The 23,139-nt window shown below is 49.3% G+C and overlaps 1 protein-coding gene across 2 annotated transcripts; it reads left to right on the top strand.

The window, feature by feature from the left end:
* Nucleotides 1-392: 392 nt before the first annotated feature.
* Nucleotides 393-22,714, top strand: yap1 (Yes1 associated transcriptional regulator). 2 transcript variants are annotated; one of them, XM_076990387.1, is made up of 8 exons: nucleotides 400-1,022; nucleotides 2,108-2,343; nucleotides 11,775-11,893; nucleotides 12,518-12,631; nucleotides 16,961-17,139; nucleotides 18,683-18,816; nucleotides 19,545-19,657; nucleotides 20,023-22,714. In XM_076990387.1, the coding sequence occupies exons 1-8, from the start codon at nucleotides 822-824 to the stop codon at nucleotides 20,259-20,261; spliced, it is 1,335 nt and encodes a 444-aa protein (XP_076846502.1). In that variant the 5' UTR covers nucleotides 400-821; the 3' UTR covers nucleotides 20,262-22,714. The 2 variants fall into 2 exon arrangements, with proteins under 2 accessions (XP_076846510.1, XP_076846502.1); XM_076990395.1 differs by lacking the exon at nucleotides 12,518-12,631 and having other exon boundaries at nucleotides 393-1,022.
* Nucleotides 22,715-23,139: the final 425 nt, after the last annotated feature.

The raw sequence follows: 23,139 nt of genomic DNA, 5'->3' as shown, positions 1-23,139 counted from the left end.
TAATTTGTCAAATACACGTATGTTTACTGTGGCTAGTTCACATTGTAAAACAGACATATATTTTGTTTAAAATACTTTTTAATCGTTTGTCCTTACTAAATGCTACTTATTAACGTGTTTAATGCCTTTAAATAAAGTTCGGGCGGTTTACTTCGGGAAAGTGGAACATGCTAACCCTGTGCAAATGCGTGTTATTTAAAGTTATTGTAAATTGCCATAGATAGGCAAGAAGGCAGATAGTGGTGGAGCGTTTGTGTGCAGACCTTGGACGTTAGCGCTGTAAAATGAGCTCCACGTTAGAGGAGAGGCTGTTAAACCCTCCTGCTCGGCCCGGTTCGCGACACCACGTCCCGCCCTCTCTGAGTCAGCGGTCACATGAGTCACCAACTTTCATGTCCTGCCCAAAGTTTGAGAAGAAGTTGAGAAAAAAAAGTTCGGGTAGTGAATGCGCAGTGATTTTCGACTCGCGGCAGCCTGCAGTTTCTTCCAATGTCTCAGCTTGAAGTCCGTAAAGTTGGGAAAAGTCGTAAAGATACCGACTGAAACTTCGATGGGAACTTTGGTGGGAGTTTGACGAAGAAAGTTCGGTAGATATGCGCGTTTTCAGATTTGTCGGCGCGTCCTCGGAAAGCAGAAAAATAAATAGACTTGGATAATTACCACTACACTTTGGACAGACATACGGACCAGATTCGGGGTTTTGTAGATTCGTGCTTTGGGAATGTATGGTTGCATTTGACGTGTTTTTCTACAGACTCTGAGCATTTCAGTCAAAATTACAACGCTTTTGCAGAGTTTTTTGTCTTTTATTCTTTGGAGCCATGGATCCAAGCCAGCACAACCCTCCAGCCGGCCATCAAATCGTCCATGTTCGGGGTGATTCGGAGACCGATTTGGAAGCTTTATTTAATGCTGTTATGAACCCGAAAAATGCAGTCGTACCCCCCTCTCTACCCATGAGGATGAGGAAGCTACCAGACTCCTTCTTCAAGCCGCCAGAGCCAAAGTCCCACTCCAGACAAGTAAGACCCCCACCCCCCAGAAACCACAGACTATTCCCCATGTCTCTGAAACTTCTCTGTGGTCTATTGATCACATCATTTCAATTGGTAAACTTTTTTGTGCACGTTTTGTACGCTCAGAACAAGCATTTGCACACACCGAGTACAAACTGGTCCTTTGAACAATTTTTTTAATCTTAGAAAAGTTTTCACAAATGCGCAAGTCGGGTTGTAAATTTCTACAAAAGTAAATAACAGAAAAATAAAAATTATGATCATGTTTCCGAGTTCACAGCAAAATACAAAAGCTTGTCATAACTAGCTGATGTGCGTTTTGTAAACATTTTAACGCCAGTGCTTCTAATTATTTGTAGTTTATATAACTGATATTGCCAGCTTAAATGTAAATATTTCCCTAGTCGATGGAAGGAGAAAATGTCAACAGACTGCAGCAAAACGGCTGTTTGTTTGTTTTTGGTAACAGAAAGCGTTTTTAATCGGAAAACTTGGCGACTTCTTTCGTTTGCGCATGCGCAGAAGCTCCACTCCTGTCCACAGTACTACGAGCTTCCCCAGGACGGGCCTCTTGTTTCCTGTCTCGGCCCTCCTCAGCTTAACAGCCAGGAGTAGGCCAAACCAGAGGGAACTCGGTTCCTTATGTACGGTACTCGCTGGTGTTTGGTCCTTAATGCAACCTTGTTCAAACGTTAAACACAAATGTACTGTCAAAAATGTATTTACATACTGAATTCAGAGTGTTGTGCTTCTGTGTAGTCTTACGCGCATTTGGCATGTGGCCGTGAAATGTGTCTGATTATGATGATGTAACTGACCCACCTCACGTGGATTCTCTCCTCATCTTGATCTACTGGAATAGCAGTGTGACTCAGACTGTTTTGTGAGTCACTTCACTCACTTTTCCCCCCTTTTTTTTGTCCTTTGCAAAAGCCTTCCGTAATGCAGCTGCCAAACCTTCAATCCATTAACCATCCGTGTGGTCTGTTTACATCCCTGTGTTCGACAGTGCTGTTGAAGCACACACCTGTGTGTTGATGTTTTTGTTTTTTTGTTTTTTGACGAGCTGTTGATCCTGCCGTCTTCCCCAGGCTAGCACGGACGCAGGCACGGCCGGCACCCTCACTCCCCAACATGTCAGGGCACACTCCTCACCCGCCTCCCTGCAGATTGGCGCCGTCTCGCCCGGCACGCTGACTGGCATGACCCCAGCAGGCACCTCCCCTCAGCATCTCCGCCAGCCCTCCTACGAGATACCCGACGACGTACCTCTTCCTCCAGGCTGGGAGATGGCCAAGACTGCTTCGGGCCAGAGATACTTCCTCAAGTGAGTGCTTTAAGATGCTTGATTCGCTCTGATCTTGCATCTCGACCAGCATTTAGGTGTCACGTGTTGCAGGTTTTTGGGATTTATTGGGGTTATTGTTTTGTTTTTTTGTTTGTTTGGTTTGTTTGATTTCATTAGTTTTCCCCTCTTCCTGACTGACTAATCTAAGTGACGGTCTGTTCAGGAAGGCCTGCGAACCTTCGAGGCTTTTCTGCAAGTGTTAGCCAGACAGCAACTGTGCTGATGGGAAATGTTGACGCTGTGCTCCAGAAACGGAAGCCTAACTCAGCTGCAGCACTACTGTAAACCGGGGGATGAAGCAGGCATGTCCCTATGTGGCGTGTTCGCACAGGTGTGAGTTAAGAGTGTCTCCTGTGTCCTCTGAGTTCTCTCGTCTGGTTTGCATGCAGACGTTGAGATTTTTTCACCTCTGAACTGACCATCCTGCATGGTCACCTATGCTGTGCTCAATATGTACATCTACAATACAGTGCAAGCCTGCCTACCCTTTAGAACACAGGTAACGGCACAAGAAAAATGTGTGGGTTGTTTTTTTGGGTTTTTTTTTTGGTGTGGTATTTTGTTTTTTCTCACCCCGTCCCGTTAGCTATGGTACGGACCACCCAGGTGGCCGTGCCCATCAATTCAATGTATAGTTGATTTGTTATGGCCTACCTAGATTTGAGGTACGCAGTGAGCCCAATAAATGCTAGCAGCAGTCTGCGTCAGGCTTATATGGAGCCGGTCTCCTCGATCTCTATAAATGCAGGGCCTCTCCGATAGGTCAGAGCTGTGCTGTTATCCTTGGTGCTCATGCTCCTGAGTGTGTGTGTGTGTGTGTGTGTGTGTGGGTGTGTGCGCACGCGCTCAACGCCTGTGCAGATCATGTTTCAGCGATGAACAAAGAGCCAGTGTAGCGAGAGAGTGGAACACGGGCAGGACTGCTAAACTCATCTGCCCCATTACAGGGCTCAGGCCGCCCAGTCGGGAGACGGACAACGCCACCGTCCCCACTCTGAGACACGGGTCAAGGTTCTGTTGCTCTCCAACTACAGACTGACTGTCGTGTCCTGGGCTTGTTTTGGTAATGATTGATACTGTGACCTTAAGCAAGATGCCTTTGTTTGAGTTGTATTATCTTGGGGGAAAATATTAATGCCAGAGACCAAATTAGTTTACATGTGTTTTGTTTTTATTACATTTATTTTTCGTTGTTGCTCCGGGTTGTCTGCCCCCTCGCGTGCGTGCCGCATTTGTGTTTTTTCTTTTTCTAAATGACGATTTTGGGGTTTTGAAATCGATGACCCATCTGACCAGTCGGTTCTGGACGAACGTGATTAAGTTCAGATTGACTGGGATGAAAAGGCGAGCTTTTGAAGCCAGATGTTTGGAGGCAAAACATCTGGACTGCATCTGCTGCGTTTGGCTTCGGCGTTCTGCGCGGAGTGGTGCAACAGGGGGCTCTGGGATTGGAGGGGGAGGGGCGGCTCACTGCTCGCTCAGACCCGTCCCAGCAGCCTGGCTGGTATCTGGACACCTCCCAACCTCGCCTGCATCAGACGGGGAAGGCTAGTTCCGAAGGGCTAGACGGTCATCTGCTGAGAGTGGTGCATACGCATGAGAAGAATAAGGCCTGTGTTGGCCATTTTTAAAAGGGCCTCTCGAGTGTGTACACAAACACACACGCTTGGTCTCTTGGCCAGTTCCTGTCTGTGTGTGGGCATTGTCTGTCCACTGCTTCATTGGGTGCTTGAACGCACAAATGAGTGTCCGAGACTTGCACCATCCCCCGATCACCCCCCTGTTTGGGCCATCGAGAGAGATGCGAGCCTTATTTTCATATTGTCTCCATTTTTAAAGTTGACCTCCCCACAGGACACTGATGTGATTTGTCAATGACTTGTTAATTGTCTCTGTGGACAGTCTCCCTCATGTGAGGTCCAAAGAGGTGCAAAGGGGCTGTAAGTGTCAAAGATTTTGAGTACTAATGTTGGTGTGCAATATTTCAGATGCATATTGAAATGGACGAGTATGCACAAAAATTAGACACAATTTTATTTTTTTATTTATTTAAAATTCTTGGCTTCCAAATTATTTACACAGTATCGTGTATCAAAGTGTAGACACAGGATATGGGTTGCAGAGTGTGCCGGCTGCCTCAGAACCCTGTGTGAAGGGGACACACACACACACACACACACACACACACACACACCACACTCTCCTATTTATAAATGGGGACAGTGTAGATGGTTGGATGATTTGACAGCCAGCCAGTCTCTGAGGACACCCCTCATTCTGTGCTTCTCTTCCCACCGTCTCCACCCCCCCTTTGCAAACTTTCACACCCTCTCGCTCACACACACACGCACACACACACACACACACGCACAGTCTCTGTTTCTCTGTCTTATTCGCTCCCGTGGAGTTCTCCAAGTTCAGAGATCGCAGTAAACAGGAGGTTTGCTTTTGCGTGTTCGTGACCGCGCTGGTCTTTCATGTCCTGCTTCTGGTCAGCGGGACCTGTGTTTGGAGCAGGACTCCATGCACACACATCGTGCTGACACTGAGCTGTAGAGGCTTGACCTGCGACCGTGACATGAATAGAGTTCGATTTGGAGACAGCAGTGTGAGAGAAATGACTGACATTCTATCTCTGGCTTTGTTTTGCTGGTAAAACCATGGTGTTATGCAGTCCAGACACCATTGGCTATTTATTTGAACTAGCCAGTAATAGGTGAACACGCAGATAAACACCTGACAAAAAAGGTTGGATGGGTACTCAGAGGTCAAAGTTTCCTTTACTTTAATGTTCTGGTGTTAATTTTAACCTTGCTTGAGATTAAAGTTGCAGAAGTGCCATAGGATACTCGCTGTTCCAGGACCAGTGAACGCACAGACCGAAGCACCTGACAAACTTTAGAACCTAGTGGGGGTGAAGCAGCTTTTCTGATGGCCCCAAACAGATAAAGGGAAGTGGATTATCAGCCTTCAGTATTCTGTCTCTCCCTTCCCGTGTCTGCCGGTTTCCATTATAAACCCCATTTGAAGAGGAGAGTGGGAAGAGGTCAACATGGTGTGTTGACCTATCCTTTTTTTTGCCCAGCAGTTTGCTGTGAGCTTTGATTTATAACCGGGGGGGGGGGGGGGGGGGCACTGTTTAGTTCTCGCCCGCCTGTGCAGAGATCGTTTTGGGGGCAACCCCCCTCCAGAGCAGAGAGGGGGGAAAGGCCTTTACAGGGCAGAAGTGTTCAGGACGGGGTCATAAACTAATGAAGGGTTCTAATTTAGAGACTCGGGCTGAACACAGCAGGCTAATCAGGGCTTCCGTTGTCTTTATTAAAGCCAGATCAGGCTGAGGTCGGGAGCTGCTGCCCTTGGGGGCCCTGGCCCTACAGGCTGGTCAGGGCAGGAGGGCAAGTGTGCTACTGAGATGGGAACCACTCACACCCCATCCTACATCCCCACCCTCTTCTTAAAAATCTGTTCCTAATCAGCTTTACAAAGGTGTTCCTTATTCGAGCAGAGAGGGTTTCTACCCTTGAGGTGACTGAAGATAACGTATGGGGTGAGATCTTTTCATGGTGTAACCTTCTGGAAAACGAACAGAAAGAGAAATTGCTAAGGAGATCGGAGGCCAACATCCGACTGGGTGGTGTCGGTCAGGGAGGAGGTCTAGGCGGTGCTCTGTGTAAGGGTCTGTCGGCTCAGGAGGCAGGACGGGGGCAGTTGTGTTGACGTTAGAAGGTGTGTCAGGTGATGGCCTTGCACATGTTGGTGAGGAGGGTGTGGCTGGGAAGGAGATACTGGGAAGCAAGGGCTTTTATTGGCCAGACTGTGCCTCTCGCACTGTGGCCACAAACCTCATAAACCATACGCAATGGACAGGCCCCTTAATTCCTTATGTAGCCTTTATCATTAGGACTTGAATGAAAACAGCGTTTTCTGGCCTTGTGTGCACCCTAAACAATGTTTGTGAGCAGAATGACATGGCCTAATTTAACGTGCCATTGGTAAATTATGGAATTAGTGGATTTTGGAATTACACTAATTCACAAGCAACTATATATGAACGGTAGGTCTTTAGATCACAAAATAAATCAAAGAAATGTTCGTTGAGACGTAGGAACTGGTTGTGCCGGTGCAGTGCACCTCTGCAGTAGTGTAAGGGCTTGTTGGGAGATCAGCTGTTGGGCTAACTGCAGACTGTTAAACCATCTGGCTTGACCATATCTCTCCACACTTCCATTTGTAGCATGTTGGTGTGTGGAGGCCTGGGGAGGGAGTGTGAGTTTGTTATCGCTAGTGTGTGCAGTGCCGGGTTGAATCCCAGGCCGACCTCCCTCTGTACCAACTCTGTGCAGCACACACACACGTACACATGAGCGCCTACAGCCCTGATGGGCCTGTGCTCAAAATGGCTTCCCTCCAAAACACCAGTCCTAAATGACATGGTTGGGATGCTAAAATCATCATCTGAAGAAAATTACATTTTTAGTTCTATGCTGTTAATTCATGTTGGAAATGGATGTAGCGTCAAAATGTCTTATTGTTAGTCATTTTTTAATCATTTTAGCACTTTCCACCGCTTTGTAGTTTAAATCGCATTGCTTCCATGGTAAAAACCAATTCATTTGGCATAGAGTTGTTCACATTTTTTTGGTTTGTTGACCACACACACACACACACACACACACACACACACACACACACACTGATCTTAATGACTGTGTGGTTGCCTATATAGTGTGTGTGTGTGTGTGAGAGCTAGGGGGAAACGCCTTTAACCCAGACATCAGTACACCCCCGCGTCAGACATCAGTACACCCCCGCGTCAGTTCTGAATAGCAGACTTTTTAACTGCTGTTTCCTTTGAGTGCTGTTTGCAGTTCCCATGGACTACCTGCCTTACAGTCAGCTGTGCTCTCCTCTCCTGGGTTCTGCCCACACTTTTTGGGTTTTTTAAAATAGTTTTTTCACTGGTCCCTCCTCAGAGTGCTCTTCCCCAGTTTAGCCCTGCCGCTCCCTGCCCCTGGAGAGGCTAGTGGGTCACTGTGCCATGCGTGTCCTGCTTCAAAGACGAGCCTTAACCCAACCCATGGGTTCAGCAGGTCACCCAGTAATCTCTGCTGATGATGTCGCGTTGACGGAAGTCCAGGCAGGCAGTGGGAGTTGGGCTCACAAAGACACGCCTGCTGGTGGGAGGTGCCCTGTGCATCCTGGTGCTCACTGCTGGACCGCCCACTACTCGGTAGCCCTGCGGAGGCATGGACTCTGAGGTCAAAGCAGAGAAGGTCTGGTCTTGAGTCAGTGCTGGATGTGAGTGGGTGGCTCGCTTAGAAACCCTCCAGTCACAGTTCCAGGGAAGAGGGCTGTAAAGAGCGTGAGTCAACACAGTTCGTAATTTAGTCACACGCTTGATAAAGAGTGAATTCTGTGGGGGGTGAGTGTACACACACACACACACACACACACACAGTTCTGTAAAACAGCTCTAAACAGGCAGTGAGGAACCCGAGAGGTCCCGCCTACCCCCACCTTTTTCCCCCCCTTGCTGTTATAAATAACAGCCGCACAATAAACAGGCCCCTGATAATTGGGCCATCAATCAGAGCTGTGTCCAGAGCTGTGGGTGGAGCTAGGCCTAAGGCCGTGGGTGGGGCTAGGCCTAAGGCTGTGGGTGGAGCCAGGGCCAGTGCTGTGAGCTCACTACCCCCACTGTCCCCTGGAGTTCTCACTACTCACTCATTTCCTCCACAAAGGCTGAGGTGATGACAGCTGGATAGAGAACCTGAAAGAAAGAGACCCCCTGAGAGTACTACTGCTTTTGTGTGTGTGTGTGTGTGTGTGTGTGTGTGTGTGTGTGTGTGTGTGTGTGTGTGTGTGTGTGTGTGTGTGTGTGTGTGTGTGTGTGTGTGTGTGTGTGTGTGTGTGTGTGTGTGTGTGTGTGTGTGTGTGTGTGTGTGTGTGTGTGTGTGTGTGTTGCTGCCACCCAGTCTGAAGACCCATCTCCATTTGTACTGCTGTTCACTCCAGAGGGGCAGTAGAGGACTCGTTGCTCTTTCCTCTGTCCCTCACACACACACACTCACTCTTCTCAAGACCCGCCCCAGGACCTCGATCCATCCCTGGCACCCCTCAGCCGTTCATCTCTGAGCTTGGTGAAGAACTCGCCCCTCGTCCAGCTGCTCCGACGCCTCCCAGCTGGTGGCCCTCCGGGGCCGGCGTGTGGTGCCTTTCCTCAGGAAGTCGCCGGGTACTCTTTCCACTGGGGGTCGGTTTGCGGCCCATGAACAGCTGGGCTGCCTCAGCTTTGACGCTGTGCGACGACCACCCCTCACTCCTTACCTCGCCGCCCCCCCTTGGCCAAACCCTCTTCTGGCCGTTAAAGAGCAGGGGGCTACTATACCGCCGCCATATAAGACCACACGTGGGGCTCTGCCGCGCAGTGTCGCGGAGCATAAACAAACGGAATTAAAAATAGCCACGGTCGCTTAGCAGAGAACCCGGGGCCTCCTGGGCCCTCCTCCCTGATGGAGCGTAGAAAAGAGGCGAAATGCTTCTGGATGGCCACGTGTGCCCTCCATTGTTTCTGTTGGACACACTCCAATTTGCCGCCGTTTCCTGGGACTTTCCTGAGCACCTCGGCCGCTGGCCTGAAGCAGACCGCGAGCGAGTGGGCCGAAGAGAGTCGGGCAACGATAAGTGTTTGGGTCTGGACCCCGGTCGTGTGTGTGTGTGTGTGTGTGTGTGTGTGTGTGTGTGTGTGTGCGTGTGTTGCTGCTGTTTTTTGCTTGTTTTTTCAGTTTGGCTGACTCAGATTTTGGCCTGAAATGATAGCCTATGTGTATATTTGCAGGCGCTTAGTATTATGTCATCTCAGGAAACCAGAACTCGGGGACTGGGCCCTTGGGGCCCGTGTCAGACAACACCACCCCTCCGTCTAGCCCTTCAGATGAAGGAACTAGCACAGGATTGGTTTACATATCTAGCGCAGAACCGTTTGTGTGTAAGTCGTAAGCACGCGTCGTGATTGGTCGGAGGGGGTGGGCTCTGATGTGTGCAAGGTTTCTAGAGTAATAAAGCCCACCTGTGCTGCATTGCCTGCCTCTACCCTTCTCCTGAAACCCAAGAGAGGATAACTCCACACACAACATCCTGTGGTCCAATTAAAACTAACACACACACTGCCCCCTGTTCCCTCCCTCCCTCTGTCAGAGTTTCCAGCAGCCGAGGAGGGGGGAGGGGCAGGGTGACACAAAGTGTAACAGGACCACAGCGATCCATTCAGCCCGTGGACTTCTGAGGGATTGCTTCCGTGGTTGTTTTCTTCTTTTCTTTTTTTTTCCTTCTGTGTCCTCTTTTTTTTTCCCCCTCCCTTCCCCCTCAGGGTCATCCCTCCCTCCCCTCCCTCATGACCCTCCTGAAGAGGCCCCCAGTCCCCCGTATCTGCAACTGGGCTCTTTTCCTGTGTGTGTGTGTGTGTGTGTGTGTGAGGGGGGCAGGGGGAGGTTTTGGCAGATCCTTTGATCAACAAAGCATAAACAAGAGGAGGCTTGAAAATGGGTGGCAGCAAAGAAGTGCTGAGTCAGTGTCTCTTTCTCTCTCACTCTTATGCTCTTTCTTTCTCTCATTTTTCCTCTTTCCCTCTGTTTTCTAACATTCTCTTTTTAGTGCAGACTCTCCCCTCCCTCTTTCCTTTCAGTTTTCCTCTTCCTCTCTCTTTTCTTACTTTGCCTGCATATCTCTCTCTCTCTCTCTCTCTCTCTCTCTCTCTCTCTCTCTCTCTGTCTCTCTCTCATATTTGACTCTCCTGTCTCTGTCTGGACACAGACTGAGCCCAGTTTTGTTCAGTCTCTTGCCGCTGCACCTTTTGGTGTCTTGCGTGGCGTTCCGCAGAGAGAGATCCTTCCTGCCCGAGCTGGGAGAGACGTGAGCTTCAGCTCAGCGCGTGTGAATCCCACCACAGCCTGCCATGTTTTGTTCGTCGGAGGGTCCTGAATGGGCCCCGGAGGGCAGCCGTGTAAGCGGAGGTGAAAGCGGTGGACGTGGTGAATGGCGTGCGGCCTTTTTCGGGGGGTCGTAGCTCTGTCTGAGGCTTTGTCCGGCGGGCCAAGCCTTTAGAACAGTGGCGCCAGATCGCTCAATGGCCCGACACTTCAGTGTCGGAGCAGGCAGCGGCAGAAAGGGCTGGCAGGGAGGAGTCCCAGGGACGACCCCGCACGCAGGGGCCCCGCACGGAGGGGCCCCGGCCCGGCATCACGCCCAGCTCCTCTCTCCCGCTATTACCCTTCCATCTTAATCAGGCAGCGGGTCGCAACAAAGTGCCGATTAGAAATGCCCCCCCACTGCCCCGGTGAGTGGTATTGACGGAGACATTTTGTCCTGAATTTCTTTGAATTCTTCCCTCCTTGTCAGAAAACGATGGATTTTCGTTTGAGGTTTGCTTCCGTAAAAGTTAGGCGAAAGTGCAAAGGTTTTGCGTGTTGACATGGAGTGGAAAGGCCTGTTTTCCCAAGCATGGTTGTCTAAGGCCCACGTCGAGGAGGTCGCCTGACCTTTAAGTGTGGCAAACTGCTGTGAAATGGAAGAACCCTGCACACCCCACAGGAGCAAACGCCACAAAGCACTCTCCCAGCCGCCTGGCTTTGTTTAGCGCCTGAATAAACAGTAGAGTGTGTGTGTGTGTGTGTGTGTGTATGTATGTATGTGTGTCCGTCCATGCGTCCGAGATGGTTTTCCTTGAAAGGCACTCAGTTCTTTGTCACACTCGAGCGGTCCTTCTCTCTCCTGCTTCTGAGAAGATCACATGTAATCTGGGCCAAAGTTGACGGAGCTCCGCTGTTCCTGACTCCTCCCACCGTTCCTGACTCCTCCCACCGTCCGACTGCAGACTCCAGTCTGAGGAGCGAACTCCCAAAACAGGCCTATTTTTAGTCTGGGCAGACGAGTGGTGGTGAGCGGAACAGAGCGCGGGGCGGGCGGGCCGCTGGGGGTTCTGCCCTCACTCTCCTGGGCTTGGGAGTACTGAATCGGACTACTGAAAGGATCCCTGTTTTCTGATCAGTTATGAAGATTTCACAGCTACCTGCAGAGCTGATTCAAGACTGATTTATAGAAAGAAAGAAAAAATTGGGGAGTTGTTGAGTAGTGTCGTTTGTTGGAGTTTTGTTTTTTTTAGTTTTGTGGAGGAATGCCATTGTTTCATATTGCTTTAACACTGTTTAACTCTCCAGTCGGTCTGAGGAGTAATGGTGTGGTTCCACCTGAAGTTCTCTCACCTGCATCCGCTTACAAAATGCTGGACGTGCAGTTATTAGAGTTGTAGTTGGACTGTACATCTCCTGCCATGTGTGTGTACATGCTGAACTGTGATGGTTGTCCTGAGGTGAGACGTGTGTGTGTGTGTGTGTGTGTCTGTCTTTCTCCAGCCACATCGACCAGTCCACCACCTGGCAAGACCCACGCAAGGCCATGCTGCAGATAGCCCAGCCTCCTCCGGGCAGCCCTGCACCCGTTCAGCAGCAGAACCTCCTAAACCCGGCTTCAGGTCTGCAGTGGACACACACACACACACACACACACACACACGCGCGCGCGCACACACTTCTCAGCCATATGGACGCTAAAGAAGCCTGCATTCTGATGCTGTACTGATGTAGGCTGTGGTGTACAGTAGCAGACATGCGTAGGTGGGGGTGGGGACGGACACAAACGTGCCTGGTCGTGCCCCGTGTCCCCGCAGGGCCACCACCTCCGCCCGCCCCGTTACCCCACCACCTCCGCCCGCCCCGTTACCCCACCCCCTCCGCCCGCCCCGTTACCCCACCACCTCCCACTGCCGTCAAGACCGCAGGGCCTCCACCCCAGTGTTTTGAAGCTTCACAGATCATTTAGCCGCCTGTGGACCTCACAGCCTCGGGTCTTGTAATTCGCCCCGGTCGTAGGTACCGTCGTCCCCACCGCACTGCTGCAGAACCACCAGACCCGCTCCTGCGCTGCCCGGCTGGCCGCGTTCCTCGTCCTTTAAGCCGCGTGTGTGTCGTGAGCGAGAGTGCTGACCCGTGCGGAGAGAGACGATGCACAGAAGCCGTCTGGGGTCGCTTGCGTAAGATGAAACGTGGGCAGTATGCAGTAAAGATGGAGTGGCTGTAACCCGCATGTGTTCTGGCAGGACCTCTTCCTGAAGGCTGGGAGCAGGCCGTCACGGCTGAGGGGGAGATCTACTACATCAACCACAAGAATAAAACCACGTCCTGGCTGGACCCACGGCTTGACCCGCGTTATGGTGAGCGCACGGCCAAGTTCCTCTTCCCTTTCATGGGGGATGAAGGTCAGCGTGGTGAACCCCTTCCCCTCCCCCTTTGTGTTTAGTGTTGAGTGTGTGAGTTTATGCATGACCTTTTCAGGGCTGGAGATCTGGGGTGTGTGTGTGTGTGTGTGTGGTGGGGGGTGAGAGATGGAGTGTGAGTGAGTCTTTGAGAGAGACAGCTCTCTGAAAATCCCACTTCCCGTGACTCATGCTGAGGTTAGCCAACTCAGGACTCGGCTATGTAATGCCTCTGCACGTTCATGGGGTCACACACACACACACACACACACACACACACACACACGCACCCTGTGCATACAGTGTTCCTGCTGCCACCCACAGATATTATCTTTTGGAATTTTGTCTTACATTTCAATCGTATGCTCTCTCTTAAAAGGAAAATAAATCACTAGTATAGTTTAGAGTTGTAAACTGTTGGCATGGTGACAAACATTGGTGGTCTTTCTGAGACCCATCTTATTTTTTTATTTTTATTTTTTTTAGCACCCCACCCCACTTAATCAGAGGGGATTAAGTCAGAGACTCTCAACGAGAGGCAGGCGTTTGCTAATGTTTCCTCTCTCCATCCTAGATTCCCTGTCTTTGTGTTCATGTTTCTCTTTCTCCTTCACATACAGTCTCACTCACTCACTCACTCACACACACAGTCAGTCAGTCACAGTCTCTCTCAATGTGTGAGGGGAAAGACAAGTGTTCACCCGTTTTGGCTCCTTTGCGTGTTATAAAGCTAGCAGTGGTAATATTACAGAGTTGGTTGCCATGGTGTAACGCGCAGCTGTGAGCACGCTGGTGCTCATGGGTAAGCGGCGGAGTGTGTGTGCGTGCGGAGTGTGTGTGTGTGCGCGTGCGGAGCCTCGTCCTGCCACAGCCGCCGCTCACATGCCTCCAGCGCTTTGAAGATTTAGACGTCTCAACCGTACAAGCCTGGTGGGCCCCAGAATTACAGACGTGGTGGGGGTGGGGTTGTAGCTACGGGCTCCGTCTGCCTGGCCGTTCCCGTGTGGTCTTGCGCAACACCGCACGCGTTGGGAACGTTTTGTTCGGAGTCGCGTTCTCGACTGAGCGAGTCCGGTGCCGTCGTCCGAGTTTGCCCAGCGCGGACCAGTTTTGCCACTCTAACCTGTAGAACAGTCAGCGAAGGGATTTTAATGATTAGCGTATTTGTCATACGCTGGCGTTATGATGCACGTGAGATGCTCTTTTGTCATATTGGCTCTGTCGTATCCAGGCTTAACGTGGGTGCGTTTTGAGTCTCTGATAATTGGTGATAAAGAAGAGTTGTGTTAGAAAAGCAACTGTACACTACACACTCCTCCTCCTCCTCTTCCTCCTCCTCCTTCCCACTCTCACTTTCTGCTCACCCCTCCTCATGAGGCCCAGCGCAGGCAGACAGCGTTTCTGTTGCACACACAGACAGGTTTGAGCCGGAGCCAGACCTCTTTATACTGCAGGCCTGCACCTAATCTGTTCCAGACCTTTTCAGTCAGAGACCAAACGAAAGGGGGGGAGGGGGTGGGTGCAGTTGTCTGAGGGAGAGAAAAATAGAGAGAAAGAGCAAGAAAAAAGAGAAGTAAAAAAAAAAAGAAGCCCAATCCCTCCCCCCAACACACACACACACTCGTCAGATAGGCTGGTAGCAGTGGGGAGGTGGGTCTTCAAAAAGTAGGCGGGGCCTAGTGTTCTCGGCCAGAGCTTTTATGTTGTTTTTTCACACACTGTCTGCAAGGAAATCTGGAGCAAGACGGAACCTGAAAAAAAGACCTCCAAGGGGCGGAGCCACCTGAACCAGGGCCAGGCACGGCCGGTCCTGTCCGGGAAGTGGCCCCACGTCACCTTGGCTTGGCAGTCAGGCGCCACATGTGGCTTTTCCGATTGGGCTATCACTCCACTTGAGTGCGGCGGTTGGCACCTTGTTGGCTGGTTCTGGGTGATGTCACCAGCTTGTGGAGCACTCATCTTTTCCAGTGCTCTGAGCTAACACACACACACTTATTGGGAAACAAGTGAGAGGAACACATGTAAACTGTTAGTGTGTGACATCAGTGTTTGCCATACACCCCCAAACACACAACTCTCTCGAATCAAACCTAATTAACTGCGTAGTCCTCTTCGTGTCTGCACAAAGATTGCTTGTAGGCTATATGGCAGCCATCTTGTTTTTAGCCACAGTGCTCTCAATGCCAGAAAGAGTGACTGCCTAACACAGCTGACTTCACTCAGGTGGTTAAGCAATAGCCTTGCGCTCTCGCGCTCGCTCTCTCTCTCTCTCTCTCTCTCTCTCGCGCTCGCTCTCTCTCTCTCCTCTCTCTCTCTCTCTCTCTCTCTCCTTCTCTCTCTCTCATATCACTCACTCACTCAAACACACACTCCAGCTTATCTAGTCAGATGCTTTAAGGAAGAAATATTTACCCAGGCTTCAAAGGAAGGGGACGTGCCCTGCCGCGCTCCTTCCCAGCACTTCCGGAAGGTTCTTGGCGTGGCCCTACGCTCACCTGCCTGTGCGGAGGATCCCCACGGGGTCGGCTAAGATGCCTGTAGGATGGCGGGCCTGATAAGACTGGCTGTGACTCCCTTATTGTGCTCCACAGGAGCGTGAAAGACAAAGGACTTGTAGCGCAAGTCCTCTCTATCTATCTATCTCTCTCTCTCTCAATCTCTCTCTTTCAATTTGCTTTATTGGCCTGAATTAATTATAATTCAGCTATTGCCAAAGCACTGAATAGCTCAACGTTAAAGGTGATCAAATTGAGAGAGAGAACAAAAAATAGACTTACGTGTGTGTGTGCTCTCACTCTTGCTTGATTCTTTAGCATGAACTGTGAGTTTTGCTACAGATTTATTCATTTCTGACTCCAAACCTCCTCCTGTTTCCCGTTCCTGTACTTTCTGGGCCTCTAGCGTGTGGTCTCTGTTTGGAAGATGGATGACATTCAGTACGCTGGTCACAGACGCGTCAGGCACATCCAGACTTGAATATCAGGAGGGGAGGTTTTAGTGGTTTGGGTTTGTTTTGTTTCATTTTTTTTTTTTTTTAAACCTTGAAAACATTTAGTTAAAACAGGGAGTTGCTTCACATTTTAAATATGCTCTTTTTGTGGTAATGGGGGCAAGATGGAACAGGTTTCAATGAAACAGCTCATTAGCTGCATTAACTCCTGCTCTGGGAACTGCAAATGCTATACTGTTGGTGCCATGGTCCTGCTTCAATAGACGCATATCTATGCGAGATAAGGGTATGAAAGGAGACTGAGACACCCAAACACACACACACACACACACACACCCCCGTACAGCACACTCACAGAATTCCCACACAGTAATACAGAGCCTCTGGCAAGGTGGGGGAAGTGTGTGTGTGTGTGTGTGTGTGTGTGTGTGTGTGTGTGTGGCTCCAATCTAATTCCCATGGAGAGAGGAGGGCAGAGCCTCATTGAAGCCTGAGTTAGTGTAAACACACACTGATTGAATGGGGACGGGCGGGGACGTTCGCCCCGCATGACAACGCCACCACCGTCACGGGCGTGCTCTCATTGGTGGCTCTGCCGTCACGGGCGTGCTCTCATTGGTGGCTCTGCCGTCACGGGCGTGCTCTCATTGGTGGCTCCGCCGTCACGGGCGTGCTCTCATTGGTGGCTCCGCCCCATAAGTAAACAGGGCCGCTGCTTGCTGCCCTTACAGTAACACCTACACCCCTGAGAGGCCCCCGCCCCGTCCCTTCGTTTGTCGGAGGCTTGGGGGAATACGCATGACCTCATTCACATGTATGAGAGCGCTCCCCCCCCCACGGGGCAACACCTGTTCTTCTGCCCCAGCCTGCCCTCACTCCGGACGTTGACACCGAGATCCTTTTGTTGTCGTGGGAGCCGACCGCGGCCCGTAAACACCGTAGCGCTGCAGTGACGCCGCTCGACTGATGGTTCATAGCAGGCGGCTACGTCGTGTCCGTCACGCTATGGACACGACGTCCAGAACGACTCGCGTTCAACCGTGGTTGAGCCGACGTCTGGTGGGGGTGCGTGGACCGACCTGGGCGATTACCGATCAGACGTCTGTGGGCGTTTTGAGAAATCATTGAATTCCTATGAACCAGAAACGTAATGCAAACTTCTTTACCGTTACATCGAGGTTTCGTATTTGCGGTCTACTGCACGACGCGTTGCAGTCGTGTGTCAAAAGAAATTGCAGTACAGTATTTTTGTCTGTATTATGCAAGCGCTCATGGGCCTCGCGTGGTGTGCGCTTGTGTAAGCACACGTGAGCAGCTGTGTGCATTCCTGTGTGCAGCTCTGAACCAACAACGCATCTCCCAGAGTGCTCCGGTGAAGCAGGGCGCCCCGCTGCCCTCCAGCCCCCAGAACGCGCCACTCCTGGGGGGCAACAGCCAGATGAGGTTGCAGCAGCTGCAGATGGACAAAGAGAGATTGCGGCTCAAGCACCAGGAACTGCTCCGCCAGAGACCTCAGGTGAGACACACACACACGCACCTGACCCGACACCAGCAGAGCCTGGGTGCCAACACACTCCTGTTGAAATGGCACATATCCGCATGGGCTCGACTCCATCTTCAGAGGCCTGTTGTAAGACGATCCCCTCGAGACGGCGGCTTTGGTGTTGGAATCTGTTTTGTCACGGTTGAGGTTTTAGCCAGTTTTCCTGCTCCTCGTTCAGAAGTCTCTCTCTCACACCGTCATGCGTTCGTAGACGCATGCTAAATGATCATCACAGCCATCAGCACAATGCTGATTTTCTTTGGTCGTGCCTGTCTGTGGGTGCCTGTCTGTGGGTGCCTGTCTGTGGGTGCCTGTCTATCTTGTGTGGAGTGATGTTTGTGTGGGACGCGGGGGATTGCAAGAGGTGATGAATCGGAAGAGGAGCAGGGCATGTGGGGGTCCTAAGGCAGACGGGGCCGGGGTGAGCCGGAGCCGGGGCCAGGGGCCACCCCCTTGCAAACCCCCCCCACCAACCCACACACCCACCATTGGAATGTAAACACAGTGTTGACTCTGCCCTGCGTACCCCCCGCCCCCGACACCAAACTAAACAAACAGCGCTCTTTAGGGGACAATCTGGACCTGGTTGCAGACCACTTCCCACACTAATGAAGTTAGGCTGGTTAGGCTGGACACAGATGCTGCCAAGGCTTTTAATAACTGAATCACTTATTCCCTGTGCTGCAAAATGCTGATCTGTTGTGCAGCGAGTCATTCAAGGGGAAACACTCCCTGCCCTGTCGTTTATTACGACATCCATTTGTTTACAAGGTTGGTCATTGTTTACACTTCTTCACTCATAGGAAGTGTGTAATAAAAGGTGGGGGTGGAGGGTTCTGACCCCGTGCCCTCGCCAGTCCTCAATGATATGCAATAAACCCACACCTTAGCAAGAGCTTAGCGCCCGTGATGCACTTAAACCACCCAGTTGGGCCGAGACCGTAAAGTTACAGAGGATATTTATGGAGAGTGATTCTTCGCAAACGAGAACCAGATCTGTGGCTCATGACGTGCTAGCTGGGATGGGCATCACCATGTCACTCAAACAGGTCCTGGAGGAAACTGCTGAGGGGGGAAAAAGAAACACCTTGTGGGTGAAGCAGTTTTTTTTTTCTCAAATGTTCTACGTTCACATGCCTGCCATGGTAAAACCTGTATTGTTTGTTCTCCAACAGAACAGTTCTTTGTTTCTTTGTCTTTGAAAGAACAGAGTAGCAGTAAGGAGCAGCACAATACACTGATTTAGCCGGAAGTTCTGAATACAAATCTAAATGTTGGCAACACGGTAGCTCCAGTAGCAGTCTCTGTCAGTGGTGCACTGCTGCGTCAAAACGAAGCCGGCGCTGGGTTTTCACCCTGGCTGTCTGGACGGTCTGACCTTTTGGAAACCACTTACCACTACAGAAGCACCAGAAACGGCTTGTTGCACAGTGTCTCTACCTGTGACCCATTTCTACACGGTTACTTCACTACGGTGAAAAACATTAATGTTGGAGTTTGTGTGTGTTGTGTGCAGGAGCTGGCACTGCGGAACCAGCTGGCCACTAGCATGGAGCAGGACGGGGGCGGCCAGAACCCAGTGTCCTCACCCAGCATGGCTCAGGACGGACGCAGCATGACTACCAACAGTTCTGACCCCTTCCTCAACAGGTGACTGGCCCACACTGTGGTCTTATCCAGGAAACGCATCTGTGTGTGAGTCGCAGTGACAGTTGGAGGGTTTAGGGCCTCTCACTCATTATAGTGTGTGTGTGTGTGTGTGTGTGTGTGTGTGTGTGTGTGTGTGGGGCACCACCCAGTGGCTATTAACGGGAAGGGCCTCTTGTTTGAGGGGGTGGATGAGCAGCCAGCATGGCCCGTGAGAACATGCGGTCTCAGCCTTAGACAGACCAGTGCCCCCCCTGCCCCCCTCCCCCACCGCCGCAGCTCTCACAAAGACCCCATTCATGGCGCCACACTCATAACACTGCACACACAACTCTCTGGCCTTCTTCATTAGTATAAGCCTGCTATATTTCCTCCCTCACTGTAGCCAGTTCACCAGTCTCCCGCGCCTGTGAAGGCTGTGTTTACAGAGAGGCGTTTATTCCCAAGCTCTTGCCAGACACCACCTTTCACAGAGCTCTCGGTTTCAGAGCAGTCCAAGGCTAAATATCCAACTATTTACTGGATGTATAATTAATAAAGTCTCTCCGTGTTTACGTTATACAAAGTCGGCTGAATAGTGGGTTTTATAGGCCACTCAAGGTGGAATCTCGTGGTGAACTAAGTCCATGTTTAATCATTTTAATGCAGTTTGTCCTATGAGGTCACAAAAACGCTCTGATTACGGCGAGCTGACGGTTGTGTGTCTGCTCTTGTGTATCTTCTCCCCCCAGTGGGACGTATCACTCCAGAGACGAGAGCACAGACAGCGGCCTGAGTATGAGCAGTTACAGTGTCCCCCGCACTCCAGACGACTTCCTCAACAGCGTGGACGAGATGGAAACAAGTACAGTGTTTAAAATATTCAGGATAAGACTCGGGTTCTAGCGCAGTCGAGTGATTTGGCCACCTACGGTTTCACACCGTTGGCAGAGATGATGAGTTCAGACCCCAAAAAGCCATCTGAGTTTAAACAATTCTAAATGGTCTTGCTCGGTGGCTCACTCATTCCTCACTGTCTTCAAACATATAGCCCTTACCTCTGTAGGTCGGTAGCGATCACCTGAGGAACTAAACTGAAATGAAATCTGCTCAAATTTGGGGTGAAAAAGAACAACTAACAAAGAAATATCTTTTATAGCCCTTGCTGGCCTAGGACAGTATAAACAACAAACATGACCTGTAAATCTATCATCCTCCTTCACCCCCCAGGTGACTCCCTCGGTCCTGCTTCCATGGCGACGCAGCCAAATCGTTTCCCTGACTACCTGGATGCCATCCCGGGTACCGACGTGGACCTGGGCACGCTGGAGGGCGAGAGCATGGCGGTGGAGGGCGAGGAACTCATGCCTAGTCTCCAGGAGGCGCTGAGCTCCGACATCCTCAATGACATGGAGTCTGTGCTGGCAGCTACCAAGATCGACAAGGAGAGTTTCCTCACCTGGCTATAGGCAGCCCACCGCCACGCCACCCCCTTCCACACACCGAACTGCTGCCTAGTAAAATCTGTGAAGGAGGTGCAGATGCTTTGACTTGTTTTTGATGTTTTCTTCCTCTCCCCCTCCCCTTAAAGGACATTTCACTCCTTCGAACTCGCGTTTTCCTCCCACACTCACCACACACGGCTCATACACTGTTTTAGAAGCAGAGTTCATCATTTTTCATGTCTGCGTCCTCAAGGCTGGCCCATGAACAGACTCCCCAAGTGCCCATATCTCCCTCATAGCTGTGTGTGTGTGTGTGTGTGTGTGTGTGTGTGTGTGTGTGCGCGTGCGTGTTCAGTCGAGAGTGCTGAACCCTATTCAGGTTCCATCATGAGCCCACAGCCACAGCTGCCCCTGTATCCTCTTGCCTCACCTTCAGTTACATTGAACCTGGCAAACCAAAGGGAGGAGGACCGTGTCTCTAGCTGTGGGTCATCATGGGGCGGAGCTCTTCATCATAGGGGTTGGGCCTGTGGCCTGGGGAAAACCAATCACCCTGCTTGGCTGTGCCAGCGCATCCAACTAGGAACCAGTAATCAAGTGCCTTCAGTTTTTATCATTTTATCTCTTAGTGGAGCAACTAAAATGCCACGTTTTATCTTTGGATAATGCAGTACACTTTATATTTTAGAACAAAATCGACCGCACTCTTTTCTATTTACCATTTTCATTAATCAAGTTTTCTTTCGAAGGTTATATAAAAATGTATGTTGGGAATTAGGAGTCTCCTTTTTTTTTATTTCTTTTTTTTTTTTTATAAACCACAGCCAACCACAGACGGTCTTATTTAAGTCTTGATATTTTTTTTTGTGCCTTTTTTGACTTGATTATTGTCTGATCGATCAAACTGATTTGTTTATCTCACTATAGCTGATTTCTTTTGGTTTACTTTTAGCGTTCTAACATCGTTGCCTTCCAGCACATTTCTTCAGTTTATTAATAATGGCGGACATCATCGAACGTCTTTGAAAACATGGAACTGATCAATGCTATTACACAGTAATCAGTGGAGAGTGGTCTCCATAGATCAAAATCTGTTTTTGTATACCAGTATCTACTTGTTATTGTTATTAATATTTTTTGAATGTTTAGTGACCGTATACAATGAACTGACAGCCAAAAGCACGGAACAAACATGAACAACATGTCAAAGGGACTTTGCTCAACTGTAATCTGTGAACAGCGTGAACTGGAGTACAGATGCGTTTGCTCTGGGACCTGTTACGAGCAATGACCTTCAGACTGGTGTACAATGCTGAGGAAGCGATGTGGGCTTGATATGATGGTTCTGCTACGTTTTTGGCTGGATAAATAAGCAAGTCTTGAGGGGTAGTGGTGGACAGTGGTGGTTGGATGGTATTTGATTTGGGAATTATTCCTATGGATGATGGTTGCTGTAGACTAATGGAAACAATCGGTTATGATTTCTGGCAGGATTTTTATTTTTTGACGAGGCTTCCAAAGAGGTATTTTTTAAATCTTTTTTTTTTCTGTAAAAAAAAAAGCAAAACAAAAAAAAACAAAAATAATTTATCATATTCTTTTGTGTAATGTGGCATAAGCTAATGGAAAAAACTCCAGCTGATGACTTATTGGTGGATATTTGATGAACAGGTTTGTCACAATCTCCCGTACTGATTCAGTACTAGATATTGGTTGAGCAAGTTACCTAGCATTGTTACCTACAACGGCCTTTCCGAATTGTTTACACTGGGGTAGAAAGAGAAACACTACAGGGGACTGTTCAGTGACGATACTGTCACGATTGCTTTATACAGTGACAAGATGTGTATTTTCAGATGTTTACAAGATTGCCCCTACACTACGTAATGTTTCAGTGATGACATTCTAAATGCATTTTTATTTAGGTAAGGTTTGATGTACTATTGTTTTTGATGTTCTACATATATCCCTACATTTTCAGATTAATTTTCCCTTCCAGTCCATGTGAACAATGATCAAAATTTGTGATCAGGCAAACTGCTCCGTGATATGTGAAAAAAGAACCCTAAGTAGTATCTTTAGAGTAGTATCTATTTTGCAGAAGTATAGTATTGATGGTGAACACTAGTGAGGTAAAACAGTGTTGGAGAAAGCAATGCAATGAATTTTTATAAATTGTTGGTACAGTGCTGGCGTTGCACGTTTAAAAGAACGTAAAATGTGTATGTTACTTAAACATGACTTTATGCATAGTGTGGCTCTCAATATATAACTTTACTGTTTGTAGTGGTAGTACTAATCACCCAAGTTAAATGATTGGTATTTAGATCTCTAAATGCACACAGAATGAATTTATATCCATTTATGACTTTCTTTTTAATAGATGTGCATGTATCTTAGAACCTTATGTTCTGTTACATTCTATCTCTGCATAATACTTTAAAATGGGCCTGTAATAAAGTATATACTTTGTTGTACTGGCTGATTTTAATAACCTATCTATACAACCCTTTAGGAATCTGAGCAAACCAACAACTATTGATCTATTGATTTTTCAAGTCACTTAGCAAAGCCTCTTAATTTGATCAGAATAGAGGTTAGAGTATTTTCTGTACGTGCTAAAGAACATTACAGTAAGGTACTGTGGAAGGTGTCTGATAAAGCAGACCATAACATTTTGGAAGCATACCGAATTTACTAGACAATTGTCACAGCCATGGAACCTCAAAATACAAATGTGTAGCACAACGCTACTTCCAAATCTAATCAATGAAGATTCAAGATGTAGGGGATAAAAATTCTGATGTTGCCAAAAGTATGAGTTGTATGAAAGCAAGAGATAGGGAGGGTGTGCTTTGAAACCACCCTCATAGTTCAGTCATCCAATTACATTTTTAAATTA

Source organism: Brachyhypopomus gauderio, chromosome 2 (genome assembly GCF_052324685.1).
Source record: "Brachyhypopomus gauderio isolate BG-103 chromosome 2, BGAUD_0.2, whole genome shotgun sequence".
Lineage (NCBI taxonomy): Eukaryota > Metazoa > Chordata > Actinopteri > Gymnotiformes > Hypopomidae > Brachyhypopomus > Brachyhypopomus gauderio.
This window is presented reverse-complemented; position numbering and strand designations above follow the sequence as displayed.